General features: G+C 54.6%; 2 protein-coding genes across 11 annotated transcripts in view; one reads left to right on the forward strand and one right to left on the reverse strand.

Annotated features, from left to right (window-relative positions):
- The first annotated feature begins 375 nt into the window (after nucleotides 1-375).
- Nucleotides 376-7,533, forward strand: NMRAL1 (NmrA like redox sensor 1). The gene is made up of 5 exons (XM_013995690.3): nucleotides 376-601; nucleotides 3,754-3,992; nucleotides 4,449-4,698; nucleotides 6,024-6,214; nucleotides 7,247-7,533. Exons 1-5 carry the CDS (start codon nucleotides 484-486, stop codon nucleotides 7,424-7,426), a joined length of 978 nt encoding a protein of 325 aa, XP_013851144.1. The 5' UTR covers nucleotides 376-483; the 3' UTR covers nucleotides 7,427-7,533.
- A 3,861-nt stretch (nucleotides 7,534-11,394) lies between these two features.
- Nucleotides 11,395-27,162, reverse strand: part of DNAJA3 (DnaJ heat shock protein family (Hsp40) member A3) — a 35,859-nt gene continuing 20,091 nt past the window's right edge. For 6 of the 10 annotated variants that reach the window (XM_003354626.5, XM_085017759.1, XM_085017758.1 and 3 more), the window contains 6 exons: nucleotides 23,463-23,610; nucleotides 22,519-22,583; nucleotides 20,527-20,655; nucleotides 20,025-20,140; nucleotides 18,199-18,296; nucleotides 11,395-12,563 (listed from right to left, as the gene is read on the reverse strand). In XM_003354626.5, the coding sequence (XP_003354674.1) occupies nucleotides 12,541-12,563; nucleotides 18,199-18,296; nucleotides 20,025-20,140; nucleotides 20,527-20,655; nucleotides 22,519-22,583; nucleotides 23,463-23,610 (579 nt within the window). In that variant the 3' untranslated portion in view covers nucleotides 11,395-12,540. The other 4 variants (XM_003354627.5, XM_085017754.1, XM_085017753.1 and 1 more) reach the window with 3 other exon arrangements.

The following is a 27,162-nucleotide window of genomic DNA, read 5'->3' on the forward strand; positions in this document are numbered from 1 at the left end:
CAGCCCTCTGCGTGTCTGTTTAGGTCAGATCCGATTTACGCAAATTCGGTGTTACGAAGGCCTGGCGCTGACGGATGCTGACCTGATCTGAGTACACTGGGCCCGGGACGAACCATCTGTGCCCGCGGAGGGGGTGGTGGGTCAGCTCCGTTCAGAGTCACGACCAGGACGGCGGGGGCTCGGAAGCAGCCCACACTGCGGTTCTGTCACACAAGGTGGCCGAAAAAAGGTGGCTTTGCCAGGGTGCGACTGGAGCTTCGGGCGGGGGTGGACTCGGCTGCAAAAGCGGAGGCCCCCCTCCCTTTCCCCGACGATTTCCCACCTAGGCGGTGGCAAGGAGGTACACGCGACCTGGGGGAACCGGGGGTCGGGCTGGGAGGCCATGTCCGGTCCGAGGGGGTGGGGGTGGCGGGGTACCGACCTCTCCCGGCCGGACCGCCCCCTCGGTCCTACGCGGCGCGCGCGGGGTCGTTCCGGGCGGGGATGCCCGGCCTCGTCGCCGACTCTGCGCCTCTCACAGCGCTCAGACCTCTCCCGACCGCGTTTCCCGTTCCCGGTCGCATGGCGGAAAGGAAACTGGTGGTCGTGTTTGGAGCCACTGGTAAGGGACACCCCAAAAGGAGGCCGCGAGACGCAGGACCCCTCGCCAAGCCAGCCCAGGGGTCCGGCCGGCCCAGCCCCACAGAGCCAGGGCCCACTCTCAGCGCCAGGAGATGTACCCCGGGTCCTGGAGGGAGATGTGAGATGGCTCGGACCCCTGACCCAGGGTGGGGCCATGGAGCAGGACCTGAACGCTGATTCCTCTTGTAGTTTTTCAAAAATTAATTTCTTAACTTTGAACTACTAGTGATTGCACGTAACATCAGAATTAAATCTCCCTCCTACCTTTGCCCTAGAAACCCCACCCATTGCCTTTACCAGGTTTCTTTCTCTCTCTTTTTTTTTTGTTTTTGTCTTTTTGCCTTTTCTAGGGCCGCTCCCGAGGCACGTGGAGGTTCCCAGGCTAGGGGTCGAATCCAAGCTGTAGCCACCGGCCTATGCCAGAGCCACAGCCATGCGGATCGGAGCCGCGTCTGCAACCTACACCACAGATCACAGCAACACCGGATCCATAATCAACTGAGCAAGACCAGGGATCAAACCCACAACCTCATTGTTCCTAGTTGGATTTGTTAACCACTGCGCCACGACAGGAACTCCATTACCAGGTTTCTTGAGTCGTGCCTGATATTTAGATATATATAAAGATACTCTGGAGTTCAATGGTGGCTCAGTGGTAACGAACCAGACTAGTATCTATGAGGACTTGAGTTCCATCCCTGGCCCCGATCAATGGGTTAAGGATCCAGTGTTTCCCGTGAGCCCTGGTGTAGGTCGCAGATGTAGTTTAGATCTGGAGTTGCTGTGGCTGTGGTGTAAGCTGGCAGCTGCAGCTTGGATTAGACCCCTAACCCAGGAACTGCCACATGCCACAGGTGCAGCCCTAAAAAGATCATAAATAAATAAACTATAACAGCTTTACTCAGATATAAATCACATACCATACAATCCACCCATTTAAACTGTGCAGGTCACTGGTTTCTAGTATATTCACAGAGCTCTGTAGCCATCGCCACAGTTGTGTAACATTCAGCAACCCAGAAAAGAAACCCCACACCCATGAGCAGTCACTCCCCATTTCCCACCTTTCCCCAGCCCTTGGAAACCTGCCAGTCTACTTTCTGTCTACAGATTTGCCCATTCTGGACACTTCATATAAATGAAATCGAACAATACATGGCTTTTTGGTTCTGCTTGCTTTCTTTCTTTTTTTTTTTTTTTTTTTTTTTTTTTGGTCTCTGTCCTTTTAGGGCCGCACCCGCAGCATATGGAAGTTCCCAGGCACAGCAACGTGGGATCTAAGCCACGTCTTCCACCTACACCACAGCTCATGGCAACGCCAGATCCTTAACCCACTGAGCAAGGCCAGGGGTCAAACCTTATGGATGCTAGTCAGATTTGAACCACGAGGGGAACTCCAGATCTGCCTTCTTTCACTGAGCATCATATTTTCCAGGTTCATCCACATTGTGGCGTGAATCTGTACTTCATTCCTTTTTACGGCTGAATGGTATTCCATTATAAGTATAAACCACGTTGTGTTCATCCGTCACCCATTGATGGACATTTGTTTCCACATTTTGGCTTTTATGAATAATGCTGCTGTGAACCTTCCTGAACAGGTCGTTCATGTCATTGTATAATTTTCTTGGGACTACACCTAGGAACAGAATTGCTAGATCACATGGTAGCTGTGTTCGGCTCTTTGAGGAACTGCAACTTTTTCAAAGTGATTGTATTATTTTATATTCCCACCAACACTGAGGGTAGTTGCAGTTCTGCAATTTGCCTTTTCCACTCCAGGACATGTTGTGGTCACCTGTCTTAAGACACACAGATCTGGAGTTCCCTTCATGGTGCAGTGGTTAATGAATCCGACTAGGAGGTTGTGGGTTTGATCCCTGGCCTTGCTCAGTGGGTTAAGGATCTGGCGTTGCCGTGAGCTGTAGTGTAGGTTGCAGACGAGGCTCAGATCCTGCGTTGCTCTGGCTCTGGCGTAGGCTGGCAGCTACAGCTCTGATTAGACCTCTAGCCTGGGAACCTCCATATGCCACAGGAACGGCCCAAGAAATGTCAAAAAGACAAAAAAAAAAAAAAAAAAAAAAAAAAAGACATACAAATCTGTCACATTAATTTTAATCACCTTTGGATGGATTTATCATGTATTTAATCAGGTTCTTAGCAAAAAACATGCAGATTGTAAATTTTCACTATTGATAATAATATGCAGCCTTTTTTTTTTTTTTTTTGGCCATGGCACATGGCATGTGGAAGTTCCCAGGCCAGGAGTCAAACCTGAACTGCTGCAGTGACAACACCTGATCCTTAAACTGCTGTGCCATAGGAGAACTCCCATAGCCAATATTCTCATACATATATTTATGGTTTATTTTCCTTTTGATGATTTTAAATTTTTTAATGTTCCCAGTCTTTTTTTTTTTTTTAAGAAAGAGGTGATATTTTATTTCTTAAGTTAAGCAGTGGGCTCATGGGTGTTGGTATCCTTTTTTTCGGCCATGCATGTGGAACTTCCCAGGCCAGGAATCAAACTCACACCAAAGTTGGGACCTGAGCCACAGCTGCAGCAAAGCCAGACCCATAACCTGCCGCACCACACAGGAGCTTCCTTGACATCCCTTTTTGTATGTGCTAACTATTTCATAATACATTTTAAAATTTTTGTAAACGGTGTGTGAACCTTGAAAAATTGTGCCTAGTGAAAGAAGTGAGATGTTGAACCCTGCATATTATGTAATTCCATTTATATGAACTGTCTACAACAGGCAAATCCACAGAGACAGACAATAGATCAGTGGTTGCCAGGGGCTGAGGGGGAGGGGAAAATGAGGTGACTGTGGATGGGTATGGGTTTTCTTTTGGGGGCAATGAAAATACTCTAAAGTTGACTGCAATGATGGTTGCACATTTCACTCTGAATATACGAAAAGCCATGGCACTGTACGTTTTGATATTACGGTAAATGAATTCTGTCTCAGTGGAGCTGTTAGTTGAGAGGTGGTGTAGGGCAGGACAGTGGGAACTGCAGGTGCAAAGTGTCGGGGGTCTCGCTGTGGTGGCACATTCCTGTGGGGCTTCACCTTGACAGGCCTCCCAGGCAGCTCCCACCCTGCAGGTTTTTCTGATTCTCCGCAGGTGCCCAGGGAGGCTCAGTGGCCCAGACGCTTCTGGAAGATGGGACGTTCAGGGTCCGAGTGGTGACCCGGAACCCTAGGCAGAGGGCGGCGAAGGAGCTGAGGCTGCAAGGTGCAGAAGTAGTGCAGGGAGACCAGGATGACGAGGCCAGCATGGAGGGGGCCTTGACCGGGGCACACGCCGCCTTCATCGTGACCAACTACTGGGAGAACTGCAGCCAGGAGCAGGAGGTCAAGCAGGTGAGGGCGGGGAGGAGGGCACGTGGCTGTCCCAGTTCAACGATGACGAGGCCAGGATGGTTAGACCTCTTGTCCTGGATGGCACAGCTGTGCACGGCAGAGCCAGTCTGGAACCCAGGTGGCCTGTTGTGTGCTTAACCGCTGAGCTGTGGCACTTCCGGAGGGAACTGCTGGGGCTCTCTTCTCCAAGGAAGACCCCTCAGCATGGGGACAGAATGGGAAGGTGGGGATGGGAAGCTTGGAGCAGCTCGGATGATGGAGAGAAGTGGGCTGGGGCTGTGAGGGTGGCAGGAGGCTTGTCATCCCATGGAGGATGGGGCGCCATGGGTGAGCCACGCATGGCAGAGGGGCAAGTGACCAGGCACGGTGGCCACTCCGGCAGGAGAGCCAGCGCTGTGCGTGACGGGGCACATATCCTTCCTCTGAGCTTTGTGGTTTCTCCTTCCCCGCCCGCAGGGGAAGCTGCTGGCCGACCTGGCCAAGCGCCTGGGCCTCCGCTACGTGGTCTACAGCGGCCTGGAGAACGTGAAGAAGCTGACGGCGGGGAGGCTGGCGGCGGGCCACTTTGACGGCAAAGGGGAGGTGGAGGAGTATTTCCGGGACATCGGTGTTCCCATGACCAGCGTGCGGCTGCCCTGCTATTTCGAGAACCTCCTCTCGGCCTTCCTGCCCCAGAAGGCCCCGGACGGAAAGAGCTACTTGCTGAGTGAGTGCCCTCCCCGCTTCCTCTGGCGCCTGCTGTCACCGTGCAGAGCTGCGGTGGCGCCACGTGGGCTTGTCCTCAGGGGGTCCCGGGTCCGAGTCCCGGCTCTCGCATTGGGCACATTGGGCCTCGGCCCCCCGTGCGTGAGATGAGCATGCGCGGACTTGCGAGGCAGCGACCGGGAGGCGCGGCCGTGGGGACGCCGCGCGTTGCTGGCTCGGGGCTTCCGGGAGATGCGTGTGCTCACTGTCATCCGTCGCGCAGGAGAGGCCTCGGAAGGCGAGGTGCAGCTGCACATTTCCCAGAGGAGGAAAGCACTTGCTCCTCAATGCCCGTTTGCGGGTCTGGAATCCGTTTGGCGGGAACTGTATACAACCTCTGACCTGCTGGGCGGGGCAGTGGGTCAGCTCAGGGGGCTCAGCAGGTAGAGTGGGAGGGAGGGGTCGGTGCCCCCGGCTCCTTACCCCTGCGTGAACACTGCTCGCCCCTGCTTGGGTCGTGCCCGTCGGGGGAGCCGTCTGCTTCTGGCGTTGGTGCACTGGCACCACCCTCTCCAGTTTGCGAAGCTCTGGTCAGGGATTCGCTCATGTTCTGTCTCTGAGTTGGAGCTCCACCCCACAGGATAGACAGGCAGCCACAGTGGCCCCCGTCCTTTTTTTTTTTTTTTTGGCTGTGCCTGTAGCAGGCCTAAGTTCCTGGGGCAGGGATCAAAGCCGCGCCACAGCTGCAGTGACAACCTGGATCCTTAATCCGATGCCCTACGGGGGAAGTCTGTGATCCCTTTTTATAGGTGAAGGAATTTTATAGGGCAGGACCTGGACGCCCCAGGTGTCAGATCTAGACACAGATCTGCTCCTCCACCCCCCAAACTACACCTCAGTAGGTGAAAGCACAAGTGGTTTACTGAGCACCTGTCACGCTCCCTGCTCTGGGCTCAGTCTGGCCTCAGCTAACCAAGCACCCGTGGGTGAAGCTTTGCACCCCCACACAAGCATCCATGTCAGGAATGGTGCTTGACAGAGTGCTCTGGGGCCTGCTCCTCGGGGGCGCCCATTCTCCCGGACGCCTTTCAAAGCCCCTGCTTCTCCTTCGCCTTGTTCCTGCCTCTGCACTGAGAGGGGTGGCAGGTTCCACGTTCTCTTCACACCAGGGTGGAAGCAGCCGGGCTCCAAGGGTTTGAATGGCGTGCCAGGTGGCAGAGCTCGATGGCATCGTTTCCTGACTGTGTTCTGCTGCTGGCAGCAGGGTGTCCAAGTCGTGCCAGGTGCTGGCCAGTGAGAACCACTCCCTTGTAGACATGTGTCACTAGGTCCCTCTCCCACTCCCAGGCTTGCCCATGGGTGATGTGCCCATGGACGGCATGTCGGTGACCGACCTGGGCCCCGTGGTGCTCAGCCTGCTGAAGATGCCAGAAGAATACGTGGGCCAGAACATCGGGCTCAGTACCTGCAGGCACACGGTGGGGGAGTACGCCGCCCTGCTCTCCAGGCACACCAGGAAGACTGTGCGTGATGCCAAGGTGGGTGGTGTCCCAGCTCCCACCAGGGCACTCGACAGCCCCGGACAGAGTGTCACAGTTGCCCTCGTGCTCTGTGCCACGTAAATCCAAATTCGTCACCACTTAACGTTTATGCTGTGCTCTTCTTGAGAGCCAAGCGTGGCCACCGAGGGACATTTCTGGCTTCGGCAGTTGACAGAGCGTCGAGGAAGTTTTCCAGGAAGAGGGGACAGTAGGGGCCAAAGCAAGGAGCAAAACCGTAGGGCGACCTGGGCTTCTCTGTGGAAGGGGAGGGAGGCCAGAGTAGCACTGCCCCACCCCGGCCAGGTGGGCAGGAGACCCTCGGGCTTCCTGTCCGGTCTTGGGTGCCTTGTTTCATATCATTAAAGAAAATCTGGGGCACTCCAGGTCCTTCAGTGACAAAAACCACCCATGGAGCCCCCAGACCCAAGCAGAGCAGTGATGGGGGGAGGTCATGGCAGGACACGTGTCAGGCAGGTCAGACCCCAGCCTGCGGTCCTGCTCCCAGCCCTTGACACCCACCAGTGTGTGACCAGGGCCCGGCCCCTGACCCCTCTGCTCAGTTCCCCCATCTGTGAAGAGGGTGTGTGGAGTCCCCGGCCTCGGGCGGCTCTGAGGGTTGAATGACACAGGCTCCCATGGCACCGTGAGTGCACTGGAGGGCGGGGCTTCCTATGGAAACAGAAAGCCTGAGGCAGCCCTGGTGGATTTGGGGGCTGAGGAGTTCAGACTCAGTTTGGTCAGGAAAGGGGAACAGCTTTGATTCTGAGCAAAAAAAGTGCAGGAGGGGACTGAGAAGTTTCCAGGGCATGATCCTGGAAAAACAGGATTTAAATTGCTCTAGATCGCTTCTCAGCCTTTTGGCTAAGATCACGTGTAAATTGCCCTAGAACAGTGGTTTTTGAAGTTTATCTTTTCAGTAGAGTAGTTTTCAGGTGAATTAGTGAGGACCAGGGTGGGGACTGAGGTGCTGACAGTGCACTCCGCGTGCTGCGTTGCCAACCAACCCTAAGGACTCCCCTCTGCTTCCAGACCACCCCCGAGGACTTCGAGAAGCTTGGCTTCCCCGGTGCCCAAGACCTGGCCAACATGTTCCGTTTCTATACCCTGAAACCCGACCGCGACATTGAACTGACCCTGAGGCTCAACCCCAAGGCCAGGACGCTGGAGCAGTGGCTGGAGCAGCACAAAGGGGACTTTGCCAGCCTGTGACCCTGCCACCTCTCAAGCCCGTCTGGGGGGGGGGAGGTGCAGTCACAGGGATCCTTTCTTGTGTGATCCAGAAGTTTATTTTTTAAATAAAGGCCGTTGTTCTCACAGATGGCTGCCCAAGAAAAGCGCTTTGTTTCATGGACCGGGGTTGGGGTGGCAGCTGCTGGAGCACCAAGAACATGAAAATTCCAACAGGAAGTGCCCAGGGGTGGGGGCCGAGGGGACCACCCCACCCTGCCAGCCAAGAGCGACAATTTTTAACTTCCCTGCACACATACCCTTCGTCTCCAGAAAGTGACTGCGGCCACCTGCGTGTTTCCTCTTTGGTTTTAGGGCCGGAAGCCCAGCCCTTCTGCCTCCCAGGGCGCAGATGCGGGCAATCTCCAAACAGGCTGGAAAGAAAGCTGAAGGAACGCGGCCAGGCTGTGGACGCCAGGTCTCGAGAACTGGACGCTGCCTGCAGCAAAGGCTGGGCAGGGAAAGCAGGGAAGTGACGGCCCAATCCTGCTGGTGGGCGAGTCCCGGGCACTGGTATGGCTTCCATCTCCTGCTCACTTCAGAGGAATAAAGGCCCCGAGGACCCAGCTGGGCAGGCTTACTGGTGTCTCCATGGGCTTGTGTGACCTCCACTACCACGTCTCCACTACCAAGCTTGGCCTTGGCCCCGCAAAGCCACTGCAAAGGGTGGTAGCCCGATTCATTGAAAAAGCACTTCTCTGACAACTCAGCAGCGCTTAACCAAAAGAGTCACGCACCCTGCCTCAAGCTTGGTTTGGCGGAAAAGCCAGAATGAAGATGCAGGATGACCCGGGCCTGTAAGGGCCACAGAGCAGAGGCACGTGACATACTGGGGCGGCCGCTGCAGCAGGAACAGCCTCCCAGGCAGGGTGGGAGGGAAGGGACGTGACCACACAGATTTAGGCCCATCCGTGCCGGCAGGAGAATGTTAAGAGGTCACGTGTCCGGCCTGTGCCGCCCAGGACCCGGGACAGGTAACTTAACTGCCCAGGGCCATGACTCAATGTGCCAAGATCCTGGTGTGGCCTTCGGTCAGTGCCAAGCCTGGGGAGAGCCTGCTGTGCCAGGTCCAGGGTAAACCACAGGGACAAATGCCAGGCTCCAGCTCCTCCTCCACAAGCAGCAGGACCTGGGCGTGTCTTGGAGCCTCTCAGGTCTCTTGCTCACCTGGTGCCACCTGGCCGGGCTGTTCTGAGGGCCTCATGAGGTCATCGATGCAAAGAGGTATCTCACAACCCTGGGCCACCCTCTTCCTCCTCTCTGCCACACACGGTCAAACCTGCTCACTTCCAGTGCCCCTCCCACATGTGGCGAAAGCAGCCGAACCCTGGTGGGAACAGCTCATGTCCCAATTCCAATGAAATGGGTAGAATGGTGCGCGCAGCTCAGGATGCTCCATGTGCTGTGACCCAGCCACCTGCACACGAAGACCAGCCCTAGGCAGCGAAACAACTCTATGCTACCGTGACGGTGGATACCTCTCCTTACACTCCTGTCCAACCCACAGGATGCATAGCACCGAGAGGGAGCCCTATAATGTAAAGGATGGACTTCATGGGAATTCCTGTCATGGCTCAGTGGTGAATAACCCAACTACGATCCATAAGGTCGAGGGTTCGATCCTTGGCCTCGCTCAGTGGGTTAAGGATCCAGTGTTGCCATGAGCTGGGAGGGTAGGTCCCAGACGTGGCTCGGATCCTGCGTTGCTATGGCTGTGGTGTAGGCCGGCAGCTGTAGCTCCAATTCAACCCCCAGCCTGGGAACCTCCATATGCCGCAGGTGCAGCCCTAAAAAGACAATAAATACAAAAATAAATAAATAAATAAAACATGGACTTCATGGATGTGGGTCACTGGTGGGTGTTGATGATGGAGAGGCTGTGCACGTGGTGGGGGAGAGGGCAGGTGGGAACGCTCTATACCTCCCTCTCAGTGCTGTAATGAACCTAGAAACTGCTCCGAAAAATAAAATCCATTAAAAAACAACACTAGTAACCCTAAAAAAACAAACAGAAAAGAGTTCCCGTCATAGCTGAACAGTGACGAACCCAACTAGTATCTATGAGGATGCAGGTTCCATCCCTGGCCCTGCTCAGTGGGTTACGGATCCCGTGTTGCTGTGCTGTGATGTAGGCTGGCAGCTGCAGCTCCAGTTCATTCCCTGGCCTGAGAACTTCCATATGCTGCAGATGCGGCCCTAAAAAAACAACAAACGACCCTAGTATCTTAAACCACTTGACCTATGATAGACATTTGTGACCACCTGCTTCCCTTGTCTCTTGGCGACAACCAAACTGGCAGCTCATAAGGCCCTTCCTGTACCTGGATGCTGGATCAGGTGCCCTACCTGCCCTGCCCGCGCTACACCACAGGAAGAAGGCAGGCGTGGATGTACCGCCCGACCTGCTGGGCTGTCTGGTCCAGCCCCACACAGCCCTACTGCCGGTTCTCAGCACCGGTCCCAAGTGGCTGGACACCATATGTCCCTGGTCTTCTGAAACCTGGTCCTTGAAATACATTAGTTAGCTGCCAACTTTTTTTTTTTTTTTGCCTTTTTAGGGCTGCACCCTCGGCATATGGAGGGTCCCAGGCTAGGAGTCGAACAAGAGCTATAGCCGCTGGCCTGTGTGACAGCTCACAGCAATACCGGATCCTTAACCCGTGAGCAAGGCCAGGGATCGAACCTGAAACCTCATGGTTCCTAGTCAGATTCGTTAACCGCTGAGCCATAACGGGAACTCCCCAGGTTAGCTATTTTTCAGAGTATAGTTGAGTGGCACTCAGTAAACACAGGTTGTGCGGCCATCACCACCATCCATCCCCGGAACTTTTTTCTCCCTTCAGCTGTGCCCTCCACTCAGCACACAGAAGTCCCCAGGCCAGGGATCAAAGCCGCACCACAGCCACTGCAGTGACCACACAGGTCCATAACCCACTGCGCCACAAGGGAACTCCACTTTTTTGTACTTTTAAATGCCTCATCTCATGCTCCAGCCCCACTCAGAGGCTGCAGAGCTGTCTGGGGACAAGCGCCTCAGGAGCCAGGGGCGGGGGGCAGGGGGCGATAACCAGACCCAGGCAGGCCCGGGGTGGGGCTGGGTCTGCGGGTGTCGTCCTCCACCTGCTGACCACCCAGGCGGGAAGGAGGCCTGGGCACGGCGGTGAGAGACCGCTTTCCTCTTTCAGAGTCTCCCTCTAGACGCCTACATTCAAGGCAGGCTGGGGTGGGACCTAGGCTGACCTCAGGAGGAAAACCTCAGCGGGACGAGCCGGCATCTAGCTCGCAGCGCCACACCCCCGGGTCTCGGGTCCTACTGGGCCCACACTGAGTCTGCTGCAGGGGCCCAACACGCTTCTGTTCCAGGAAGGCGAATATTCCGGAGCCCCTTTCCTGCCCAGCAGGTCTTTCCAACCTTGTCCTGCAACCCAGCAAGTGCCTTCATAGCCCAGCCTGTGGAGCCCAGAACCCTGGGTGGAACACAGCTCTGTGCTCAGGGCCCATTCCGGCCACGACAGCACCGGGGCTTTTATGAGAGTCTCTGCTGGGACTAAAATTTTAGCACAAAAAAAGGACCTAACATTCCTATGAAAATAGGGAAGGAAAAAAAATAATCCAGTGAGAGAGGCGGTGACTGGTCGGCAGTCAGGAGGCCACGCCACACGTCTGTCACGGTGCGAGGGTGTGAAAAGGAAAAGCGGCATGCGAGCCCTGGAACACGGGTTCAGAGCAGCGCGTCATCACATGGCAGCCTCCTGCTCCGGGGTCTGGCCGAGGCTCAGTGCCTGTCAGAGCGCCGCCGCCTCCCCCGGCGAGTGTGTGCTCTTGGGGGCCCTGACCCCCAGGACTGGACGGCCGCCTCTGGTCTCCCCCCGGGGAGGCCAGCCTATAACCCCCTGCTGGGCCACCGGCAGAAAGCGGTCGGAACACTTTCAAAGAAGATATGACCAGACTTTAGGTTTTAAATATATTTCTGCAATAGATAATCTTATTTACATTGATACAGAATCATTTTACATTCTTAGATTAGATGCTAGTAGATGCTTTATTGTAGTAAATTATGAAGGAAAACAAGAAGGAAGCTATCCAGACTGGCTCTCCAGTAACCTGTCTCAGCACAGCGGGGTGTCTGGAAACACAATGGGACCCACCCTGCCTACAGGCAGAGGCTGGGGAGCAGGGTCGCTCTGGCTGGAGGGCTGCTGCTTTCCTTTTCTGAACGAACATTTATAAAGGAAAAGACTATGATTCTTAGCACTGAATAATTTAAACACACTTCTGAAAACAGAGGTCAATAGTGTGAGGGGGGAGACCCAGGCCCCGGCAGGCAGCGGGCAGGGCTTGGAGCAAAGGCCGTTAGTCGGCCCCCGGCCACGGCCGCCTGTGGTCCAGCAGAGGGGCCGGAGCGCTGCTCACGCCCGGCTTAGAACAGACCTCAACGTCAGGGGCAAGCGGCCTGACAGGGATCCAGGGATCGCGGCCCACGTGGTCAAGAGGGCCATAGCCAGGGACCCTCTTCATCCATGTCACTCGGGCCCCCAAGGCCCCCAGGTTCCGGCCACTTGGTACCTTTGGGAATCAAAACAGACTCCAAGAAGGGCCAGGGGACACCCCTGCTGAGGGGGGACGACACCAGCGGGGCGTGCAGGCCCCAGGTTCCTGGAAAAGACACCTGATCAGGAAAGACTCACTCTGGAACCTCCCGGAGCTTTGCTGAGAGAGAAATCAATCACTTCACAAGTCAGTGCAGCTTAAGGCTTCGTTTTTAAGCTGTAAGCATGGCCTTTAATTCGTTAACTAAGATCTCCACCACATTCGATTCAATGAGAGTCTTAGCTCTGCAAGGAGGGTCCAGCTGTCCGACTCTGCCTGAGCCAGGCAAGGCCATGTGTACCTACCCGTGGACAGGAAACCACCGGCCCTTAGGCACGCAGTGCCGACTGCCCAGGGGCCGTCCACAGGGCCTTCCGTGGAGACGTGAGTTGTCACATGGTTTGGCTGTTGCCAGGCTGTCCGGAGGCCTCTGCAGGCGGGCCCCGTGCTGCTGTGTGGGATCCTCCGAGGTGCCCTGGCCACGAGGAGGGGCTGCTGCCTGTGGCCTAGTTTCCAGTGGACCGTTTTCCTGAGCCAAGACACAAGCAGTTACGTTTCACTGGCATGGCAGGAAGAAGGTGCCTGTTGGTGAGCGTCCGTCACCCCTGGGAAGGAGCTGCGCCAGGAGCCCCGGCCCCAGGGACCCGCACAAGGAAGAGCGAGTCCCGAGACACCACAGGCAGTGCCCCTCACCTCCCACCCCACCCCGCTGAGCGCCCCGGGCCTCCCAGGCAGGACAGGACACTACAGCCCAGGCGGGGTGCGGCGGCCGGAGTCCTAGGCCCCGCTCTGCTGCGATTTGCCCTGTGTGACCGAGGGACACCCAGTTCCCAGCACTGCGGGATGTACGGCCCCTGGAGGTGGCTGGGAAGCGGCCCCCGCAGAGGCCAGCGCGGTGGTGTGGTTCGGGCCTGCGCTACCAGCTGACTCCCAGGGCTGGGAGGCAGGCTCTGAGGGAGCAGACACCCCAGGCCTGAGACAGCACCTCCTCCACTCTGGGGACGGGGGGACAGTGCTGGTTAAAGTGGGGGAAACGGGTTAGTCCACAGAGAGAATCGAGGGGAGGAGCCTCGGGGATTGTCCTACCTCGGCTGGGATATCAGGAGGTAAACATTTTCTTAAGTTTGGAAAGGAATCCCTCCTTGTCCTCCCCAGCCTGGGGCCTAGCCTTGCCTCCTGCGGAGCTATCCATGGTGCTGCCACCTGGGCACAAACAGCAGAGAGAACTGGGGTCAAGGGCGCACACTGCCACGCATCCCATCCCAGCCCCGCTGGCCACCCTGCAAGGAGACCGGGCCTTGCCCAGGTCGGCAGGGGTCGCCTGGCCTGTCAGAGACCTAGCCCTCCAGTGCATCCCGATGGTTCAAGCTACTGGCCCTCGCAAGGGACAAGAGCAGAAAGGGACAACCGTCTGTCTATCTCGGGAGGCCTAACAGAAACAGAGCCCCGGGCCCCATGCCTTCCAGGCCACACACACCCACATTAGCACTCTCAATCCTTCGCAGAACCTTACAGGTGAATTCCACAGATGGGAAAACCAAAACAGAGGCACCAAGGGGCGAGGTGGCGTGCCGGTCACAGAGCCGCTAAGTGGCCAGGAGGCCTGGGTTCAGACCCCAGCATAGGACACCAGAGCCCAGGCTCTCACCCACTGGCTCAGAGAAGGCAAAGAATACACCCAAGACCAACCAACCAGCTTCCACACCCCGTCTGTGCACACAAACTGTCTCTAGGATCCAGGACACGTGCACTTCTCACGTGTGACAATTGCAGCTGAGGCCCCAGTGTGTCACAAGCAGGCATCTAACCCACATGCTACAGATAAAGGGAAGATGCTCTGAGGCGTCCAGAGGATCCACTGAGAGCAACTCATGGCACAAATGCATCCTTTTTTTTTTTTTTTTTGGCTTTTTAAGGCTGAAGGTGCAGCATATGGAGGTTCCCAGGCTAGGGGTCAAATCGGAGCTGCAGCTGCCGGCCTCCACCACAGCAACACCAGATCCAAGCTGCCTCTGTGACCTACACCACAGCTCATGGCAACATCAGATCCTGAACCAACTGAGCAAGGCCAGGGATTGAACCCATGTCCCCATGGATACTAGTTGGATTGTTTCCGCTGTGCCACAACAGGAACTCCCCAAATGCATCATTTTAAAGGCCCACCAACCACGAGGCTGGACTAGACTGTGCTCAGTATGTCTGGCGAGCTCTCCCAGCTCAGAAATGTCCTCAGAGACAGCAGTGGCTAAGAGAGGTCTGAGCGGTCACAAAAGCCTGGGTGGCCAGGAGACCCCAATGTCCAGGACTCCCCAGGTGAGGCCCCAAGTGCTTTACCCAGTGATCTCATTTAATCACATGAGAGCCTTGTGAAGTAGAAGCTACTCTGCTCCCCAACTTACAGATGAGGAAACTGAGGCTCAGAGAAGAGAAGAAACCTGCCTGAGGCTACACTAAAAACTGCAGAGCTGGGACCTGGATCATCTGAGAGCAGAACCAAGCTCTTCATTACTCATCACGACGGGGACAGAAACCCTCAGGGACCGTCATCGCCCTCCTCCCCCCGACACTGCTGTCCCCGTCACCTCGGGGGCAGGAAGCAGTTATGCCCCGGGGCCACAACCTGGGAGAGCCAGAGTAGGCACCTAGTTAGCAGGTTAATGACTCACAGCAAAACACAGACAGGCCTGGAGACGGACACCGGCTTAGCGCCCTCTCTCTGCATGAAACTCGGGCTCCCTCAGGAGCCAGGCCTACTGACAGCCACGTCAAAGAACTTCAGCACTGAATTTAAGATCCTGAACCTAAAGTCAGGGATAACCTGGGAGCCTCTCTCTGCCTGTGGATGACAAGGTCAACCCCAACATGGCATCTCTGGCAGGGAGGAGGGACACAGGACGTCCCGGGCACACGGCTGCCTGCTGGTCTCGCTGCAGGACACATGCACGAGTGCCTTCTTTCCGAAGTGAAGGCGGCTGGTACAGCATTCGCGCCCCTGCGGTCAACAGGGAGGTCCCACCAGCCACACGGGCGGGTGTTTCCAGTCTGCACCTCCAGGAGGTGATCGCGGCAGGGTGGCCATGCAGCCCACTGCAGACGGACCCGGGCCAGGACTGCTCTCTCAACCAGACCCGGCTTTCCCACGCAGGGGTCACGGCTCCCTCCCTCAGAGAGAAAACGAATACAAGTAAACCCAGCCGGCGGGCGCTGTGCCCATGCAGGGGGTTCAGAGAGGACTGTCCGGTTTACCACAAGCGGGGCCTCCCAGGGAGGAGTTTGGGATGGCTGCTCACCACGGCACGTGGACGTTCCCGGGCCAAGGCTCAAACCCGCACCATAGCAGTCACCCAAGCCGCTGCAGTGACAACGCTGGATCCTTAACCTGCTGCACCTGGGCCAAAGGGAACACCTGGGCCAAAATACCTCCTCCAGTTACAAACTCCTCACGTAATAAGCAAGGCCTAGCTCTTATTTGGGGGTTCAGCGCTCGGCCGGTGCTGCGCCCCTACACTGTAAGTGGACGAGGGCCAGGACCGTCTCTCTGCGCATCACTTCTCAGCCCACGGCAAATGCTCAAGGACCATCTGTGTGAAGAATCCGAAGCCAGGAGGACTCCAGGAGGACTGGACCGGGCCCACAGGTGTAGGTGTGGGTCTCTACTCGCAGCCTGGCTCCCTGGGCCGTCTGCAGGCACAGACGGGGCCAGCAGCGCGCCTCTCGCTCTAAGGAAATGTCTCTCCCCTCATCCTCTTCTTGCCTCCGATCTGCCTCCACAAAGGGGATCCTCGATAGGGAATACTGTCAGCTGGTCCGAGAACGCACGAGGGAGATGCACACCCCAAGAGGCTCTGGATCAGGTTCCTACACTACAGCTCAACAGAAGGGCGGGGGCTGGTCCAGGAACTAATGATGAAACAATCAGCCACGCTGTCTCTAACCCAAAAGGTCACGTGGTAACCTCAGAGTGCCCAGTCCCCTGAGAGCACTAAGGGCCCCAAGCATCCTTCTGCTTCATAGACTGGGAACGAAGCCAGGGTCAGCCATTAAGGTTTTCAGCAGCTGCTTTAGCGAATGGAAATAAACAACATCAAACCCACTGAACACTTTAGGTCCGTTTCCTACGTGACTGAAACTACTCCAAATGCCCTCTTGGTACCCTTTCCCGGAATGAAAGCAAAGACACTCAGGAATGAATGTGTTCGTGCAGTGGCACTTAGAGGCTCTAAAGAAATGACACTGGGAGTTCCCTTGTGATGCAGCAGGTTAAGGATCTGGCGTTGCCACTGCAGGGGCCTGGGTCCCTGCTATGGCATGAGTTTGATCCACATGCCGCAGGTGCAGCCAAAAAAAAAAAAAAAAAAAGGTGACACTGTAGCCCAAGAACCACTGACGACTGAATTCAGCTGCTTCCAGTACAACCAAGACTCAGGCTCTACTTAAATACAAGGGGGCCCACTCTCAGAGGAGCTGTCAGGAGCAGGGAATTACAAGCACTGGTGTGTTTTCACATGCAGACTCCAAAGGCACCCTTCACGGTGTGAACATGAGGCCCAACACATCCAGGCAGCAGGATGACAGATGATGCATCCTTCAAAGCCAATGCTAAGATTCTAAAATGCAATTTAAAAAATTCTGTCTGGGAGCCAAATTTCTCACTGGAATACAATCCTGAAATGCCAATGGAAGTGAATAGGAAAAAAACAACTTGGCCTACCGATTTCACTTTATAAACGACTTTTCAGAAATGTGTGCAATGCATATATTAAGGTTAAGACTCAGCAAAATTATGCCAACGGGAAATCTGAAAGCAAGATCTGGTCCAGTGTCCGGCACACAGGAGCCTCCCAATAAGTCCCGGCCAAGCAAGGGAGGGAGTGAGCTAAGAGAACAAGGAGCAGTGGAAGCCACGAGGGTTCTAACAACACCCGTAGGCTGACACTACAATAGGCCCCCAATCTAGGCTCTCGGAAAGGGGATCAAAACAACAACTGGTGACTCCAAGTTCCCAGCCTTCAAATATAGTGAAGGAGGCCGAGGTCCTGACCCGGGCTCAGCTTCAGCAGACCTCACTACCCCAGTGGGTGGGAAAGAGGGCCGAGCGCCGTCTGCAGAACAAACCTCACGTGCTACATTGAGTCATGTGGAACAACGATCCCCACTTCCGTTTAGTTCAAGAGATGTTAACGAGAAAATACAAGAAAAGTCTGTGAACCAAACCACTAAAATAAGTCGGCCACGGACAGGATTTGCGATGGCTACTTTTTCACAGAGAACTTGGCCCTCTGGACTTGACAGGAGCTTGGCCACGTCCATGCAAAGGAGGCGGCGGCTGCTGCTGCTGCTGCCACTGGAATGCACCCGTGCCCTGGAGCTGCAAGTCCAAGCTCTCCGCCCCTGGCTCCGGCCACCTGCTCTGAATGACTACACAACGAATCTAATACCATTCAAGTTCTGAGAGGGCGAGAGGCAAATCCAGGACACTGACAAAAACAAAATGATGCAACAAGGAGGCAACACGATGGGCAGCCCAAGCCAGTTCACCCCCAGCACAGCCCGTCCTGGCCCCAGCAGGAGGCCCCACCGTCAGAAGCAGCCATCCTATGGTGAGAACTCTGCTTTCAGGCATTTTGGTATCAAGTCAGTCTTATTTAACGGCTCTCCACAGAAGACGCATCATGTTTGAGCTCAGGGTAAGCAAGGTTCACAGCCCTCGGAATGCAGCGTCAGACTGCTGTGAACAGGCACATTTGGCATCACGTGACTACGTTTTTGTTTCTGTGTTTTTCCACCACTGTGGGAGCTGCTGTTTACAGAACACTCTGAAATCCTGGGGAAGCTTTCTGGGTTAGAAATGCACCAAGCCTTCCAATCCACCTCCTCCTTCAGCGCCTGCAAGATGCTCCCATGTAGGGATGTGCCCAAGGTCACAAGGCAAGTGGCAGAACCAAGGATAGAACTCAGGAGAGCTGCCCTCTGACGCACAGCTGCCACCTGGCAGGAAGCGCGTGGAACTCGCTAACCTGACCAGCGCGCCCAGGAGGGAGCGGCTGCCCTGCACGTTCCTAGCCCTCGGCCCCCTTTCCACCGCGCTCTCTGGAGGCTCCATAAAGATGCCTGAGTGGAGACCCCTCCGTGCTTCCCAGCCGCCCGCCCTCCAGCCGCCTCACCAGTGCTCGTGTTCGTGACGCCGTTCACCGTTCCCTCCACGTCGGTCTCGTCCTCGGCATAGCTCAGGATCAGGCTCTGCTGCCGGCTCGTCAGTCTCCTGTGGACCCAGCACAGTGTCTGAGTGTTTCCTCTGGGCTGCTCTTTAAGGCATGTGGACGCAGCATGGGGGAAACGTGGGACCCGAAACCCAGGCACAAGACACCCCTGAACTAAGAGCCCATGCTCTCAAAGCTTCCATAAGGTCAGCCTCCTAAACAGTCTAAAGATTTTTTTATTTTTGGGAGGGACCTCTTTTTTTTTTTTTTTTTTTTTTGTCTTTTTAGGGCCGCACTCATGGCATATGGAGGTTCCCAGGCTAGGGGTCAAATTGGAGCTGTAGCCAACAGTCTAAACCACAGTCAACAGCAACAAAGGATCCAAGCCAGGTCTGCAACCTACACCACAGCTCACGGCAACACCAAATTCTTAACCCACTGAGTGAGGCCAAGGATTGAACCCGCGTCCTCATGAATGCTAGTTGGGTTTGTTCATTAACCACTGAGCCACGACAGGAACTCCTCTAAGTTTTTTTCAAACAACTGTCACTGTTGGAGCTCCTGTGTAGCTCAGCAGTTAAGGAACCCAACTAGGATCTATGAGGACGCCGATTTGATCACTGGCCTCGATCAGAGGGTTAAGGACCTGGCGTTGCCATGAGATGTGGTGTGGGTTGCACGCAGACCTGGCTTGGATGTGGCATTGCTGTGCTTCAGGCTGGTGGCTACAACTCCGATTCGACCCTTAGCCTGGGAACTTCATATGCCACGCATGGAGCCCTAAAAAAAATAATAAAAAAACTGCCACTGTGGCTATGCTAAATAGTTTACAGGCGCAACAGAAAGCTGTTAGAAATGTGTGTAGGAAATGATCCCATTAAAAAGGGTGCTGGAGGAGTTCCCATTGTGGGGCAGTGGAAACAAATCCAACTGGTATCCATGAGGACGTGGGTTCGATCCATGGCCTTGCTCAGTGGGTTAAGGAAGTGGCATTGCCATGAGCTGTGGTATATATCACGGATGCGGCTAAGATCTGGTGTTGCTGTGACTCTGGTGTAGGCCGGCAGCTACAGCTCGGATTTGACCCCTAGCCTGGAAACTTCCATATGCCATGGGTGCGGCCCTAAAAAGCAAAACAACAACAACAGAAAAAAGGGTGCCAGAAACCCGGTCCACCCAAGCAAGGTGGAAAGGCCCTGCTCTGGCTGCCCACAGCTCCCTGCTCAAGCTTTTCTCCCAGAGGACGCGGACATCACACGCAGATCTGGTTATAGATTCAGCTCTCTGAGAGTTCCCATCATGGCTCAGAGGAAACGGGTCTGACTAGCATCCAGGAGGTCACAGGTTCAACCCCAGGCCTTGCTCAGCGGGTTAAGGATCCAGTGTTGCCATGAGTTGTGGCTCGGATCCCAGATGAGGCTCGGATCCCATGTTGCTGTGGCTGTGGCGTAGGCCAGCCCTACGTGGGACCCTAGCGTGGGAACCTCCATATGCCATGGGTGTGACCCTAAAGAGCAAAAAAGAAAAAAAAAGATTTCTCTCTCTTACCAGAGGGTGAGCATCCTGACAGCAATAATAACACGATTAACAGCAGCAGCAACAGCTAAGCAGTCCTATGTTTAATCTTTCACTAACTCGATGAAGGTAAACTTTTTTATTATGTCCACTTTACAGAAGGGGCACTTGGGCGGGAGACACCGCTCGGCGGGTGGAAGGCCCTCGTCCGGCCCCACTCAGCGGGCAGAGCTGCAGAGAGCAGGCGGGCCTGGCGGCAGCGGAGAAACACTCACCTGGGAACTCGGATCTTGACGTGAATGTAGTGGTCGCCATAGCCATAGCTGTTGATCCGGGGGATGCCTTTCCCACTCAACCGAATCTTCTGGTCTGTCTGAATCCCAGCGGGGATCTAAAATCGAAAGGAACCCCTCGTTTCCCTTGGTCTCCAGTCACCCAAGTGGAAACACTGCATGACGCGAAGACCATCTTGGTCCCTCAAAAGAATCCATGCAGGCTTCTGAGCTCACCTGCCCACCCCTGGCTGAGCTGGGCTCCTGAGCAGAAGACTTGGAGGAGGGCGGGGGCCTCGGGAAGCTGAGCCCAGAGCGGCAGTGAGGAGAGCGAGACCTGGGAGTGGGCTGCGCCAACTGGGGCATGCCTCCTGCCTTGCCCAGACCTCGTCGCCCAGAACCCTGCAGAGTGGGGTGTTCACAGCTCCGGCACTTCTCGGCCACTTCCCGTTTCAGAGAAAGAAAAGCAATGACGCACAAGGGTGGCAAGGCCGTGCGCTCTTACCGTCACGTTGATTGTCTCGTACAGGCCCTGGGCCCTGGCCGTGCCCCCGAGAAGCGCCTGTGCTATGGAGATAAAGAGGTCGGAGTGGATGTCGGCGCCGTCCCTCCGGAACACGGGGCTTTTCTGCACCTGGGGCCAAGCACAGACACGTCCTTCTGGAGAGGGGACAAGGGCCGCGTCTCACAGCTGAGCGCAGCATCAGGGGAGAGAAGGTGCTTTCGGCCAAGGGACCACCACCCCGGGCTCCGGGAGCCACAGCTGAGAGCTCCCTTTACTGCATACAAGACTGTGGGTCTCAGATCAAGCCATTCAATTTTCAAGGGAAGAAAGTAAAATTGGCTTTTGAACACTAAGAATTGAAATCTGGAGTTCCCGTCGTGGCGCAGTGGTTAACGAATCCGACTAGGAACCATGAGGTTGCGGGTTCGGTCCCTGCCCTTGCTCAGTGGGTTAACGATCCGGCGTTGCCATGAGCTGTGGTGTAGGTTGCAGACGCGGCTCGGATCCCGTGTTGCTGTGGCTCTGGCGTAGACCGGTGGCTACAGCTCCGATTCAACCCCTGGCCTGGGAACCTCCATATGCCGCGGGAGCGGCCCAAGAAATAGCAACAACAACAACAAAAGACAAAGACAAAAAAAAAAAAAGAATTGAAATCTTACTTGATTGGAAAGTATGAGGAGACACAGACCAATACAGTCTGTGACAGCAGAAAATGCTTTACTTTCCAAATGGTCATTTTCCACAAACGACCCTCGAGTCAGACTGGCACCCCTGGAGGGATTCTGATTTTATAAGCACTATTAGTTGGGTCTCAAAGGCATTCTTTGCCTTCAGTGGGGTCTTTCCCTTTTTTTTTCTATTATCAGCTGGGAACAATCTGAGTTCTCTACCAGGCCTTCCTAACAGATGGGCTTCCAGCCTGTTGCCTCTGTCCTTGCTGGCTCAGTCTGCAAGACTCATCCTTTACAGCAGTTTCTGGTTTTGCTTTATTTAGTTATTTATCTTGGCCACATCTTCAGCATGTGAAAGTCCCCAGGCCCGGGATCGAATCTGCACCCACAAGTGAGGTAACACTGGAGCCTTAACCTGCTGCATCACAAGGGAACATGGGTGTCCTTGTTTTAAATCATGAAATACTCCACATACATGTAAACCAGCAAAGTAAATAAAATAACCCATGTGGCATACCCACAACCTGGCTTAGGTAACAGAACAGGAGACGTCTCCTCGCCTTTGGATCATCCCTCCAGAGTGATGCCTTGCAGAATTTAGGATTTCTCATCCTACAAGCATCTTTTTGCTCCCTCCACATATTTACATGCCCCTGAACAACACACCCCACTCCCCGTGGTCTAAAACGCTCCCCGGGGGACCGCCTTCCCTGCGCCTCCTGCAACCTGCGCTCTCCCTCGGCTGGAACCAAGAAGCCCCAGGGTGTCTCACTGACGCACGCAGCTCAGTGCCCTGTCCCCACAGTGCAGCACCCGCCTCATCCTCTTCCCCAAGGACAGCAGGCTGGCGTTGGCGTCCTGCCACCATGAGCGAGGCTGTCACGCACCCTGCCTCTGTCTGACACGCCTCCAGGTGCTGCACCTGCGGGGCTGTTGGGCACCCAGCAGGTGGAATCGCCACACAAGGGGCCGCCTCCCCAGATGTTTCCCTCCCCTCAGAAAACCAGGTTTGCCCTGCATGTCGTATGTGGGACGGTAGCTTTGGCACACGTGTCTACGAGCAATGTGATACATAAAGGAAAACACAGAACATGTCTTTTTTATCAGTCTTATGTTTCCAGCCTATAAACGACCTTGAAGAAACCCTGTTCTCGGCACAAAGCTTGACGAGACCCATGTGTAACCATCCTGCCAGGCTGGCCACCGCTCGCCTGGCAAAGAGATGGCAGGACGTGCTGGGTGAGGCTGCATGAGAAGCCCTGGCCGTGTCCTCTCCAGGAGCACAAGGGCCCGACAGAAGCTGTGCCAGCAGAGCACCTACCCTGAATGTGATGAAAATTTCTCTTTTTCCTACAGGCATCCTCACAGTCTGGCCATCCTCGACTCCTACAAATCAAAACAAAAGCGGTTATGAGGGGACCCCTCAAGGTACCGTCTATGTTGGATCCACGCACCCCACTGACTTCCTTACTAATTCCTGTTTCTTGTTAACAAGGAACAACATGATTATCCAGCATGGCGACAGGTGTAACTTCTCAAAGGTGCAACATACACTAACTGACAATCAATCAAAACCACTCCTCTTCGCTTAGCTCTACTGCCAGGTCCACGCAGTAGCTCAGTGAGTTTAGAGTCCAGTAGGGGAGACGCCAGTTGCCGGACAACACTAAGAAACGTATCACTATCAACAGGGACATGTGCTCCAAAGGGCAAGACCACCCCTCCAGACTGAGGGACTCCTAAGGAACAGACAGGGCTCCAGAAGGCTTCCCCAGGGAGGTGACACTTGGGCTGGGAGCTGCAGGAGAACAGAGTAAACCCGCCGAAAGGGAGGTGGACAGGAGGGACCAGCAGGGGCCAAAAGATGAGGCCATTTCTTGGCCTCCGAGTGGCCACAGGGGTTTCAACAGGATGAGCGCCTCGATCAGACCACCCTGTGGAAAGACACCCCCCCCCTCCCCCGGGAACGAGAGGCAGCTGGGGGAGCAGCCACGGGCTAGCTCTGAGGGCAGGAGGCCAGGAGCCAGGGCTGGAGGCTGGGCCGTGAGACGGGAGGTGGAGATGGAGGAGCTCCTTCCTGCAGAGCAGAGCGGGCACGGCAGGTCCCATCTCCCCACGGGATGCCCGAGGGCAGGTCTTAAGGATGACTTGGGCAAGGAGGCAAACGCAGGAAGACCGCAGGTCCTCCTCCAGTTCGGGCTCCAGACTCCAAGACATGGTGGCCTCGGCTGCCAGCCCCTGTGCATGGGGGAGCCCCAGACCTACCGGCAGGCACAGGGATCATCACTTTCTTTTTCTGCTTGGCTTGTCCTGTGCCCCTGCACACCACGCAGGGGGATGTGATGATGGAGCCGCGGCCCCCGCACCTCCGACACGTGGAGCGCATCACAAAAGGGCCCGTGTTTATGGTTTCCTGATGAGAAGAAGAAGACACGACACCAGTAAACCCTGACAGCTGAGGTCCTGGGACCACAGTGTGCACGAGAGAAACACTTCATTCAAGACTCACGATCTGTGAGCACTGGCACTAAAACATACTGCCTGAGGGAGGTCCCTTGTGCCGCAGCGGGTTAAGGATCTGGCACTGTCACTGCAGCGGCTCAGGTCGCCGCTGCAGCGCAGGTTCAATCCTTGGCCTGGGAACTTTCACATGCCATGGCAAAGCCAAACAAACAAACATACCGCCTGAAGACACAGGCACAGGGGCCCAAACTGCTAAGCTGCCCTAGAATTCCAACCTACAAAGCTGATTACATGAGACTGTAGATGAGAGGCTGCCTCCCTAGAGAAGTTCCTGAAACCAGGGGGAAGTATGCTGAGAGAAAGCAACACTGTTCTCCTCACCCCCCCTTACAAAAGCGAGGAGTGAAAGAAGAGAGTGACGGGTGGGTGCACACCCCACCCAGAGCCGCCCCTGCCCATTCTAAGGGAGGGGCTGCAGCAGCCTGTCCCCGGGGGAACAACTACCCCCCAGGGCCCCACACCGTCCCCACTCCGATCACAGGTACCCCAGAAGCAAGGAGGCACTGGTGCTGCTCATGCTCCTCCCCTGGGGGGGGGTATTCTTCCCCATCCGGGAGCCTCCCTGCACCCCAGTGTGGGGGCCAGGGGACAGGATGGGAGTTACAATTTGTGGCCACTCCCACCAGCTCCTCACTGGGCACTGGAAATGGGTTACCTTTTTATTTAACCTAACATCATTAGTTTTTTTCTGGGGGGGAGGGGTAAATTATCAGGTATGTTGTAGCAAATTGAAGGCTAGAGAAATAAATAAGAAAATTACTATCTCCACACCCTGACTCCCAAGGTAACTGTCTCTTAGTAGCTCAGTCTGAGGTGTTCTTCCCACAACTCACCCATGCTCCCTCTCCATAAAAAAGTTTTTAAGTGAAAATTTTGTAGTAAGAGTATATTTCCATTTATTTTTGTTCCAATGCTGCAGAAAAAAATCTCTGCACATAGATCCTTCTGTCCTGATGTCTTTACTTTCTGAACAACAGATCCCAAGGGTGAACTTGCTGGAACAAATAATTATTAAATGAAAAACTGTATGTGTTAGGAGTTCCCCCTGGGGCGGCAAGTGCAAGTTCCCTGGCCCAGAGCAGTGGGTTAAAGGATCCAGCATCACCGCAGATGTGCTTGGATTCAGTCCCACAGGTATGGCCATAAGAAATTTTTTTAAATTATGTGTTAGTCATTTGAAAAGGTGCTGCGTGTGCATGGCACAAAACTCTGAAGTAAAAATGGAGGTAGGGTGAAAAGTTAAGCATTTGCCTCACCCTAACCACTCCAAGTGCCCTACTTTTACCCACAGTTTCAAGCCATCCATGTGTCACCCTTAGTTTTCAAAAGGCCTGGGTAGCATACTGGGCACATGTTCCTACAGCCTTGCTTTTTTATTTATTTTTTTTTAAAGGCCACACCCACGGCACATGGGCACCCGCAGCAGATGGAAGTTCCCAGGCTAGGGTGGAACAGGAGCCAAAGCTGCCAGGGTACACTGCAGCCACAGCAACGTCAGATACAAGCCACGTCTGTGACCTACACCACAGCTCGTGACAAGACCAGATCCTAAACCCACTGAGCGAGGCCAGGAGCAAACCTGCATCCTCATGGATACTACTTGGGTTCATCACTGCTGAGCCGCAACAGGAACTCCGGCTTCTGCTATTTTGAGGGTGTATTTTTTTTTTTTTAAGAACAAAAACACTTGGGCTTTTATTAAGAATATTTTCATGTGATGAATAGGTTCATATGCATTATAGATAATTTAGAAAACATGGTAAGCTACAAAGAAGAAAGTCCCTAATGATCCATAGCTTCAATATTCAGACCATCACTCTTAAGATTTTGATACACAGGTTTCCCCCACACACACACCCCCGCTACCCTCTAGTGCAGCCTTCCTATGACACCCTTTGTAAGCCAAGTGGCACAGAGTGACCAAGCCATTGTCAGAGGACACGTCTTGCTAACGGACATGAGAATAAATCGAGGTAAAGCGTAGGTCCTCGTCAGCAGAGCTCAAAGCTACAGTGGTCTGATGCCGAGATACTGAGTGTGGGTCCCCAGGGAGGAAGCTTGGTGGTGCCACTCTTGCTGCCCGGGGTGTGTGCTGCCTCTGTAACGGTTCCTGCAAAACCCAGGCGCAACTCTGTTTTTACTTTTCGCCTTTTTCCATAAAAGCAAAAATCCTCTTTGCATTTCTTTTGGTCAACAAATACAGGTACTAAGGCAGGTCTTTCACGCTTTTGCTCTGTTGAGAGCATTCCTCGTCAGTGGAGTTTTGAGTCCACTCGCTCCTGGGGTCACTGAGCCTCCCGTCCTTTACTGTTACACACAGGCTCCAAGGGACGCCCTGTGCGTGTGCCACTCTCCAAGTGTGATCTGCAGGCTACATCCCCACAGAGAGGGGCACACATAAAGCTCAACAGCTATTGGAGTTCCCATCGCGGCTCAGTGGTTAACGAATCCGACTAGGATCCATGAGGTTGTGGGTTCGGTCCCTGGCCTTGCTCAGTGGGTTGAGGATCCCGAATTGCTGTGAGCTGTGGTGTGGGTTGCAGACTCAACTCGGATCCCACATTGCTGTGGCTTTGGCACAGGCCAGCGGCTACAGCTCCGATTCGCCCCCTAGCCTGGGAACCTCCGTATGCCACAGGTGCGACCCTAAAAAAGACAAAAAGACAAAAAAACAAAAAACCAAAAAACAACTACTCTCCCACTGCCACCATGGGCGCACGAAGGCCAGGTCCGGAGGCCTGTGCCCAGGGACTGAAGCGGCTCTGCAGTGCGCGCCCACGCGCTGGAGGGGGAGCCTCACCATCGCCGCCTGCACCTTCCCTTGACTGCCGGCCAGGATCGTCTGCTGGCCACTTGCATTTCCTCTTCTCACATTGACCTGTTTCTCTCATAAGCTGTTTGTTAGTCTTTTTCTCACTATTCTGAAGGAACCCTTTACAAACTAGGAATACTAATCCTTTAGCAAGTGCGTTGAAAATAATTTTTCCAATCTCAGGCATTACATTTTGAGAGAAATACATTTCAACTTTACAACGTCATCTTAGCGTTCCCCTAAGAAATGTGAAAAAAGAAAATCACAACAATTCATGGGCCTTGGAGAAAGAACCTTAGAAGTGAGAGGAACTTGGGATCAATAAAGTATCTATAACAAGGGGCTGCAACTTGGCTCACAAAATTGTAGCCACAGGAAGCCTCATCGTCTCCAAGAGCGCCCTCTGGAGGAACACAAGCACAACTTCACTTTCTCAGACTAACTGCAAGCAGTCCTTTCATCAGGAGTATTTACAGGGAACACGAGCACACCCATCAGAGGACTATTATTCAGCCATCAAAAAGAATATTTAAAAAATATTCAAAGACATGGAGCTCCTGCTGTGACGTAGTGGGTTAAAGATGTGGTGTAGTCTCTGTAGCAGCTCCAGTTGCTGCTGAGGCATTGGTC

Source organism: Sus scrofa, chromosome 3, assembly GCF_054392235.1.
Source record: "Sus scrofa isolate SSC_HxYL_T2T_F1_AM1 chromosome 3, Sscrofa_HxYL_maternal_Yorkshire_Landrace_v2.0, whole genome shotgun sequence".
NCBI classification, from domain to species: domain Eukaryota; kingdom Metazoa; phylum Chordata; class Mammalia; order Artiodactyla; family Suidae; genus Sus; species Sus scrofa.

Excerpts from the sequence above, each read along its gene's own strand:
- NMRAL1 (XM_013995690.3), top strand. The coding sequence starts at position 484 with ATGCCCGGCCTCGTCGCCGACTCTGCGCCTCTCACAGCGCTCAGACCT. Across the intron at positions 3,993-4,448 it reads AGGAGCAGGAGGTCAAGCAG|GGGAAGCTGCTGGCCGACCT; the intron begins GTGAGGGCGGGG and ends CCCCGCCCGCAG. Across the intron at positions 4,699-6,023 it reads CGGAAAGAGCTACTTGCTGA|GCTTGCCCATGGGTGATGTG; the intron begins GTGAGTGCCCTC and ends TCCCACTCCCAG.